This window comes from Protobothrops mucrosquamatus, unplaced genomic scaffold (assembly GCF_001527695.2).
Source record: "Protobothrops mucrosquamatus isolate PMUCROS unplaced genomic scaffold, P.Mucros_1.0 scaffold34, whole genome shotgun sequence".
Classification (NCBI taxonomy): Eukaryota; Metazoa; Chordata; class Lepidosauria; order Squamata; family Viperidae; genus Protobothrops; species Protobothrops mucrosquamatus.
This window is the reverse complement of record NW_015386418.1, coordinates 98,898-108,273: the sequence shown is the minus strand read 5'-3', so window position 1 is coordinate 108,273 and position 9,376 is coordinate 98,898. Positions and strand designations below refer to the sequence as shown.

At 36.9% G+C, this 9,376-nt stretch overlaps 2 protein-coding genes across 2 annotated transcripts in view; both read right to left on the bottom strand.

Annotated features, from left to right (window-relative positions):
- The window catches only part of LOC107283343 (vomeronasal type-2 receptor 26-like), a 6,126-nt gene extending 5,251 nt beyond the window's left edge, over window positions 1–875 (bottom strand). Inside the window, exon 1 of the mRNA XM_015811235.1 lies at window positions 777–875. Within this exon, the coding sequence (XP_015666721.1) occupies window positions 777–875 (99 nt within the window). The remainder of the gene's footprint in view (window positions 1–776) is intronic.
- A 1,327-nt stretch (window positions 876–2,202) lies between these two features.
- On the bottom strand, window positions 2,203–8,218 carry LOC107283342 (vomeronasal type-2 receptor 26-like). The gene is made up of 6 exons (XM_015811234.1): window positions 8,140–8,218; window positions 7,060–7,327; window positions 6,196–6,487; window positions 4,930–5,790; window positions 3,237–3,363; window positions 2,203–3,101 (listed from the first exon to the last, which is right to left on the bottom strand). Exons 1-6 carry the CDS (start codon window positions 8,216–8,218, stop codon window positions 2,203–2,205), a joined length of 2,526 nt encoding a protein of 841 aa, XP_015666720.1.
- Window positions 8,219–9,376: the final 1,158 nt, after the last annotated feature.

Here is a 9,376-nt window from a genome sequence, read left to right as displayed (position 1 = left end):
CTGTCTATCTACTTTTCTACCTACATACTTATATACCTATCTATTATCAACATCAAGTGAATATTCAAATTTTCCTTTGGGTTTTTCATGCTTGTAGTCTCTCCCTATATCAGAGAGGGCTGTACAATTTTTTCTAGGATTTGTGCTAAATTTTAGGTGATTTTCTTGACAAATGCCATACTCCTTATTGTAAACCCATTCAAATCACTCTTTGTTATGGTCATTGGTCACCATACACTTTGAATGAAGGATGAGACAAAAGGAAGAAGACATTTCATTTCACTACATTTCCCATATTATTAATATATGATAATAGGTTGCTCTGGAAATGGATTTCTTGATGGAGTGAATGGTTATGACCCAGCATGAACACCTATTTCAAAATGCAGTTAAATGTACAGGATTCACAAACTCAATACATTCTACATTTCAAGAGCCCTAAAATATTCAAACCTGCTATCATATAATAGTATGCTCAATACACATTAATAAACTGACAAAAACAGTTCTTACTATATTTATGTAGTGCTTTATTCTTTTTTGTCACTAATTTCTCTGGGCCAGAAAGATCACATGTTATACTAATTTCTCTTTGTGAGTTGCTCCCTGTGGTTGAGGTCAGCCCAGCAAACAATGGTGTAGGTTTTGGCTAAAATCTGCATCCCAGTAATGCAGCACTGAAGGACAAGAAAGAGAAGACCTCCACAGCAACCCATAGCTTTTCCTTTTGTGCTTAGAGAGACTGGAAAAAAGGAGAACCAAACACTGCAAAAGACCAACATGCTGAAGGTGATGAAGTTGGCTTCATCAAAGCTGTCAGGTAATTTACGGGCAACAAAAGCCATCATAAAGCTGGCAAGAGCTAAGATATCCATGTAGCCCAAGTCACAATATCTAAGTTAGTGATGGCGAACCTTTTAGAGACCGAGAGCCCAAAAACTGGCCCCGCCTCGCTCCACCCCCTGCCCCCATCCCCCACCTCACCTGCCCACAGGGCCACTCACAACTTCCAGGGCCCGCCGCAGATCACCCAGGCAGCCCAGCAGCGCTATGGCCATCACGCCCTCTTCCCTGTGCCCTGCAGCATCAACTGTGCATGATGGGGTGTGAGGGCAGAGTCTTGTCTACGTTGCCTGGCTGCCATGTCCTTGGCTGCACTGCTTCATATGGGCCACGCTCAAGGGCGACTCTCATTCAGGGGGGCTGCTGGAGAGGTGGGGGTCGTGGGGGGAGGCGAGGTTGGAGCAACGGTATGTGTGTGCCCACAGAGAGGGCTCAAAGTGCCGCCTCTGGCACTCGTGCCATAGGTTCGCCACCACTGATCTAAGTATATTTCACTGATCCATTGATTTAGTCACTTTGTTGAAGAATGAAATAAGATTTGTTTGGCATGACCTCTTTTTGATGAACCCATGTTGCTTGAGCAGGGGCATGAACTAGAAAACTTTCAAAGTCCCTTCCAACTCTGTTATTCTGTTATTCTGCTACAGGTTATAACCTTGTTTGTTTCAAGATGTTGGAAGATTTCTTGCTTGATTATCTTTTTCCAAGATCTTTCCAGGTATTGATGTCAGGCTGATTGATCTATAATTTCATGGATCTATTTTTTTCTCCTTTTTTGATTAAGGACATCACAGTCCTTAATCAAAAATTAAAATAAATGAAAAATGAGAGGAGAAACAAATGTAGTGAGGGGAAATACAGATATAATATTAATCTCAGAGCACCTAGAGAATAACCTGGCCTAGAAAGAGTGTTGAGTTTCTTTGTCTTTAAAATCACTTCCAACTCTAAGATTTAGATCAGAATTTCATGGTATGAATTTCTGTCTTTACTCTTTATCACTTCCCACAAGAGATGTCCGTACATAAACTAATATCCTGTTTTTACATTTTGAATTATAGAGAAACCTGAATGGAAATGGCCCAAATATCAGGTTTTTTCCCTGAAATTCTACTAAAAACAATCTTTGATTTTGTGAAGAGGTGAAAATTGCACATGAATATCTTGATTTCTATCATCAATAGATCAGCAACAGAAAATAACTCTAGCTATTTTAATAGGTACTTCAATTCATTTTTCCATTTCATTAAAATGTGAAATCAAATTACCTAAATGAAAGCCTTATGTAATTATGGACACTAGGACTAGCTATTCTTGTTTGTTAGCAATTTCTCCTAGTGAGAAAAGTCACATGGGTTACTAATTTCTCTTTGTGAGATGCTCCCTTTGGTTTAGTTCAGGCCGGAAAACAATGTTGTAGCATTTTGGCAAGTATATGCATCCCAGTAATGCAGCACTGGAGGACAAGATGGAAAAGACCTCCACAGCTACCATGGCTTTTCCTTTTGTACTCAGATAGGCTGGAAAGAAGGAGATCCACACACTGCAAAAGGCCAACATGCTAAAGGTGATGAACTTGGCTTCATTAAAGCTGTCAGGTAATTTACGGGCAAGAAAAGCTACAATAAAGCTGGCAATGGCCAAGACACCCATATAGCCCAATACACAATAAAAGAAGAAAGCTGACCCCTCATTGCATTGGAAAATAATTTCTTGGAGCTGTAAGTGCAGGTCCAACTCAGGGAATGGTGGAGATGTTGACAACCAAAGAATACAAATACATACTTGGAAAAAGGAGCAGGAAAGGACAGTAGAAAAAGCCAATCTTTTCCCTAACCATCTCCTCATCTGAGATCCCGGTTTAGTGGCCATGAAAGCAACAACCACAATGATGGTTTTGGCCAGCACACTAGAAATAGCCACTGAGAATGTGGTTCCAAAAGTTGATTGTCGGAGAAGGCAGGTCACTTTACCAGGTTGGCTGAGGAAAAACAAAGAAGAGAGAAAACAGAGCAGAAGAGAAACAAGCAGGGTGTAGGTGAGGGACCGGTTGTTGGCTTTGACAATGGGAGTGTCCCTGTGCTTAATAAAAGTTCCAAGTACCCAGGATGTCAAGAAAAAGAAACCAAGAGCTGATAAGGCTAAACCAATTCCTAAGGGTTCTTCAATATTTAGAAACACCACCCGTTTCAGGATACATCCATTCTTTTCTTTATTTGGATAATGATCTTCTGGACATTCAAAACAGTCATTCATATCTGGGAGGAAAGAAAGAAATTTGTTATCTAGGTATTCCAAATCAGTGAAACTTATTTTAGTAGTTTTATACATCCTAAACTTGTATATTAAAGTTTGCTTAAGTCTAATGAAAATTAGTAGAATTCCTACCATACCATTTTGATTTGAAATCTTCCCTTCTGGGCATGGAACACAGTCATAGCAGCAGAACTGATCCCCTTCAATCCCTTTCTTCCAGTCCCCAGGGAAACAAGGGTCATTGCATCGAGAAAATGGAAGAACCTTACCATAAATTTAAAAAAATGTTTTGAAAAGGAGGGTTTTAAAAACAGTTTCTGATTTTTCTGATTTCAGATGGAAATGCACAACAAATATGCAACCATGGCTTTTACATTATAATATCACCTTTGTCAATCTGACGAATCATTGATCACCAACAACATTTGAAGGAATATGCCATTGTTTATTAAAAAAAATCCAGGTATTAGATTTCTAAAGAGACTGTGTTCAATATGGGATCCTAATGGATTAAGGCATGGTGGATTCATTAATTCAATACCTGGTTAAAAGCTGGACTCCAGACAATCAAATCTTCATCCATGGATAATTCCTTCCCTTTTGGAGCTTGTAGATCCAACTTTCCAATTCTAACTCTCTGAAAGGACCTGTTTGGAAAAGTAATCAAATTGGTGATGTCGAATCCACCTGTTGCTTCCCCTTTCTCATTCAGGAACACTCTCTCCCCAGCTGAGTTGTTAAAAGAAATGCCTTGTAGAAATGGATGGAGCTACTTGAAAGAGAATGAAAGAGAGAGGAATGTTGAGAGCTATATAATAGAGAGGAGAAAGTCGTATTAAAGTTTCATTCAATCATTCTTCCAATTGCTATAACTATTATTAAATATGTGTGCTTAGAATTTGGATAATCAATATTGCATGATAATGTACATGTTCAAACTATATACCTAATTTAATATTAATGTAAGGAAAGGAAAGAATGAACTGAAACAGAAAGTAAAAAAGATTCTGGCCTTTTGTAACTTCTTTTAATTTTGTTTTAGGTTCACTATTTAAACAATTAATTCAAGATAAATCATATCTAATCTTTCCTCATTGATATAAGGTTATTTGACAGTCTGAGGTCTGACTAATGTCCTTTAGCCAGTTTTTAGAATCTGAGATCCAAGCATTCCTCCCTAGAGAGATGCAAGATAGAGATTATTGCAAACATGTTTCATGTTTCATACTATGGATGTCTCATCTAAAAAGGACCATTTTTATTTCATTCCTCTAAAGCTCTGATAGAGATAGGAAGCTCAGCTTTTTACCCCTGAAAAGTTCATGAGCCACACAAAGTTTTGGGGGAATTGATTGTTTTTGGAGAAAGCAATGACAAGTAATCTAAATTATCACTTTAACTAGCTCATATTGTGCAATGTATGGTGATTTAGTAAATAAAGTCTGCTGACATATAAACCATAATTTATACAGTAGCTTCTCGATGACCAGAATAATAAGAGAAACTACTTTTTCTGTAGAAAAAGAACAGTATGTCAGAGTCAGAAGGGACCTGAAGGTCTTTTAATCCTATACTATTTCAGATAAATGGCAGTCCTTCTCTTAAAAATCTCCAGTGTAGGAACATCCAAAACTTCTGAAGGCAAGCTGTTCCACTCATTCATTTTTAATTGTTCTCACCATCAGGAAATTCCAACTTATTTCTAAGTTGTCTTCTCAAGCTTGATTCCAAATGCAGAAAACATTAAGACTTTACACAATGGGTTCAAAATATAATTCTATCTCAAACTGCTTATTGAAATAAAAGAAATGTCCAATAAAAAGGGAATACCTTCCAAGCCTGGAGATGTGGAAGATCAGGATTTTTATACATCATAGTTTTTTTTCTATTGAAATGTAATGTGTATACAGCTTGCAAAGCATGAGCCACAGCATGAACAGCATTGTAGATACTATAGCTTTGGCCAGTCATTTCCATTTCAAAAGCAGGTCCAGGAAGATCCTCTAGCTTCATCTCGCTAGTGCACTGCCTACTCTGCGTTTCTTGTAATTCTGCTTTTGGAAATGAACAATCAAATAATTGTTCCCAAACTTCCTGAAGAAACTCATCTCTGTAGACTGAAAGAGGATTTACGATCTGAAGAAATTCCTTGAAACCTACAACTGCTGTTGAATGAGCAGTGAATGAAATAGCCCCATGAAACATCTGGAGATCCCAACTGATTTGGAATCCTGATAATACGAAATCAATCTGCGCAGTCATGATCCATACCTTTCTAAATAATGAAATTTCCTTTCTTTCAGGATCTACCATAAATGTGAAAATTCTTAGCCACATAATTGTCAATGCTTCTCCATAGACAAGAAATGCATTGGCTTTGCTATTTATCCAATTCCATGAAATAGTTGAGATTGTTTGATAAATTTCTGAGAAGAGTTCCGGGTGTACTCGTGAAAGCCTTTGTATGAATGATGAGCAGATTCCATTCTTTGCAAGTAAGGGCTGCATTTCCTGTAAGAAATTTTCTCCATTGTCGTTATCAATAGCAAAAATCCCAATCCAGGTCCACCTGAAATGGTGAATTAGTTGGATAATCCCAATGTACTGATGATCCTCTTTTGGGACCATGAAATAAAGTGAAGAGAACTTACTGTTTTCAAATTCCTCTTGGGCTAATGAGCCGTATGTCAGCTGCAAGAAAATGGAGCAGTATTCAGTTGTAAAATCAAATGTAATTGTCCTGATCTAGTTTTCATATAATATATATACAAGGAAGGAATTGTTTTTCTGAAATTCTTCTAAAGTATAAATATGGCAAGGAATTTCTTCGAATTACTTCAAACACGTATAATTAATTAATTCTTTGAAAGAAGCAAATAATTCTTTGTTCAAGTTTTTCCTCATGTAGGGAATGTTTACAGATATTCACTTCTCGTATTTGGCATTGTAGTTTCAAAATTATGCTAACTAATAGACCTTAAGCCAGGCAGAACATCTTTTTACAAATCTAAGCTAATCTTAATGCCCCTTAATTATTTCATAACAACCTCAAGAACAGAAGATAAAATTTTTCTGTTTAACCCTTTCACAACTTACTTGTGGAATCTTGAAGAATCTTGTAATTTCAGCAATATGAGATGATGTGACAAAATCCAATCCCCCAATGATAGCCATGAGATTTTTCTGGCTATCACACTTGTAGTTAGGAACAAATTCCTGGGATTTGAAAAGGAGGTCCAGAGTGGTGCGATAGGTCATCCTTGGATTGAGGTAACTGTCATAGATGTGGAATCCGAGAGTGACGTTAGGTAACATCTGGGAGTCCTCATTGATCTCCTTCACAGCAAAGGCCAAGGCAAGGACGTGTTGATGAAATTTGGTGATTATGCTACAAATAATTTAAATCCCCCATTGAAACTTTTTTACAAGCCTTGTAAGGTGGCATCATTTCCATATAAGTAAAACATCTTATGGTATTAAGAAGACAATAGCTTTCCTAAAATGCTTAATAATTTGTACAGAGTTCAAATTTATTTTAAACAGCATTTCCATGATTTCCAACAAATATGTACTACAACAAATACAAGTAGTGGCCCTTTTCAAAGTAGTATATTTCCTATCACATTTTCAAAAAATTTTATATGAATAGATTCAGGAGGTGTCACTTATTTACTGTATGTTTGTTTTGTTAAGAGAGAAAATGCCAAACCTTTTTTAAAAAAATCTTTATGTCAGTAATTGTTCAAATAGAGACTTCTTGATCTTAAATTTTGTACATTTCATGTCATGGACTTTGAAAAAAATCTAAAGGTTATTTTTTCTCTCACAACCAGGTACAATTCAAAAAAAGTTAAGTCATAGATTACATTAAACACACTAAATTTATGAACAAAGATCTTTTAGTCATATAAAGGATTTTTGAAAGTCTGGGTAAGATTAGATAGAGAAAAATATTCTTACGTTGGTATTTCATAACGTTTTATGGAAGGGTTTTCACTAAATTTAATTTCATAAAGGTGGTAACCCATGTGAGATGCCATCACACCAATGATGAAGTCACCACGCTGATACCACTCATGTGGAACAAGGAAAGCATCACTCGCAGGGCATCTCAGAGTAACTACTTTGTGCACCAAAAATATCAGAAAAAACATTTTCATGCTTTTGTTATTGTGAAAATGTTTTTCCATTCTATTGATCAGGAAGTACATATAATCCAATACTTCATCTAAAGATTGATCCAAGGCTTATATCTGAGAATGCACCTAATGAGAAAATCTATCAGTTTTTATTTAAAGATCCACATGAGCGCAAAATTGCATCTTGAACACCATCAGGATTTGAACAGATACTCTGGCAGAGGAAAACAGAAAGTAGAAAGCTGAAGCTAAGTATCTGACAGAGCCATTATTACCCTTGTGCCAAACTTTCTGTGGTTCAAGTGTTACTTTATATCCAAACTGATACCTTGATCGTTGTTGAATATAATTCCCTTCTGTGCAGCCTTTGGTGTTTTGGCCTAGCTAAAAAAACATGGTGATTCCTCTAGGAGATAATTGTTTTGTTTTGATGAGATAATAATTGGCCAATAGTTCAACTATTTTTTTTTAAAATGAGCAAATGTCAATGACAGTAATTTAAGGGAGATTTGTAATAAAATATATGCTTAGTTGTAGAAAGTGTTTTTTGAAGCTACCACATTTATTTTCTACCATTTTTTCACAAAATAAAATATGAACAGATCCACCAGTTATCAGTCTTTTATTGCATGTATGTTTTGTGAGGAATAACAGTGCACATTTTTTTTAAAAAAAATACCTTGAGCTGACTAAAAATCTTCAAAAGATTTCTTGCACCAAGGTTTCCTACATTCTATAGCCAACACTTAACAAAATCTAAAGAATATTATTTCTTCTATCACAACTAGAAATATTTGAAAGACAGAGTGGCTTACATTAGAGATACAGTAAAGCTTTTTGCTCATTTCAGCAATTTGGGGGTAACTGGCTAAGATTATAAAAAGAAAAAAATACTCTTTACATGGTATGTCATAAGGTTTTACACAAGGATGTTCCTTCAATTTCAGTTCATAAAAATGATAAACTATATTGGACGCCATGCCACCAATTAATAAATCACCACTCTGCATGGCGGTCTATAAGGGGCTACCCTCAAAAAATATCTGGAAGCTCCAGTTGATTCAAAGTGCAGGCCCGGAATGGTTTTATGCAGACCCAGATTATACATATGCCACCTTTCTTGTGGGAGTTGCATTGGCTGACAATTTGCTTCCGGGTACAATTCAAGGTACTAGTTGTCACGTTTAAACCCTACATGACTTGGGACCAAGTTATTTGAAGAACTGTCTCTTCCTGATCATATCCATGTGATGCACTAAAGCAAGAAGGCAGGCAATGTTTAGATTGGCCCCCACTTTGACACTCTTTTGCAAAGACATGAGCATATGGTTTTGCCAATCGGTCTTTGGAACTCAGAGTAGGTTGGAACCTATGAAGTCATTCAACTGATTCATTGTAATCCACACAGGTGTGTTTTTATTGTTTATATCTTGGGTTTTATTTTTTTTAAGTAGCTCAGAATCACTGACTGTCAACACTACAAATGAATTTGGCTGTAGCCATTTTCATCTCGTTTTTTGGTTGCCACAGAAATGGGAAGAGGTGTGTGTATTCTTTTTGTCTAGCTAAAAAATACAATTGTTCTGTGGAAACCAAGGTCATTGCTACCAGAGTTTTGGCGGGTAGAAGTTTCTGCTAGAAAGCCCGCCAAGCTAGTGCATTGGAGAATGTGATTTATGACATAGAAATGGGGTGGGAAATTCCTCTTTGTAACTTTGGGGGAAGGGAACTTTAGTCTTGGTTTCACCTTTGTTCATGCCGATACTATGTAGCCATTAAAATGCTCTTTGAGGAAAGCAATTGCCTCGGAGTCCTTTTTTCTGTTGGGCTCATCTATCAGAACCATGACATTGACAGTGAGTGGGAGGCCATAAAAATTCTGTGAAATGAATAAATAAATAAATAAAACTCCATACAATGATGTTTCATAAGATTTTATTCAAGGATGTTTTTTAAATTTCAATTTATATGTAGCGGAGCTGGGGTGAGAATGGGGCCAGCTGAGAGGTTTTGCGGGAGCTCCGGCAACTGCTGTGGGTCTGGTGGCAGGGTGTGGCTCTGAGGAGGGAAGAAAAGGGGGGAGGAAGCCGATGGGAGAGGAGAGAGAAAGAGACTGGAAGGTGGTGCTTGGGTGGACA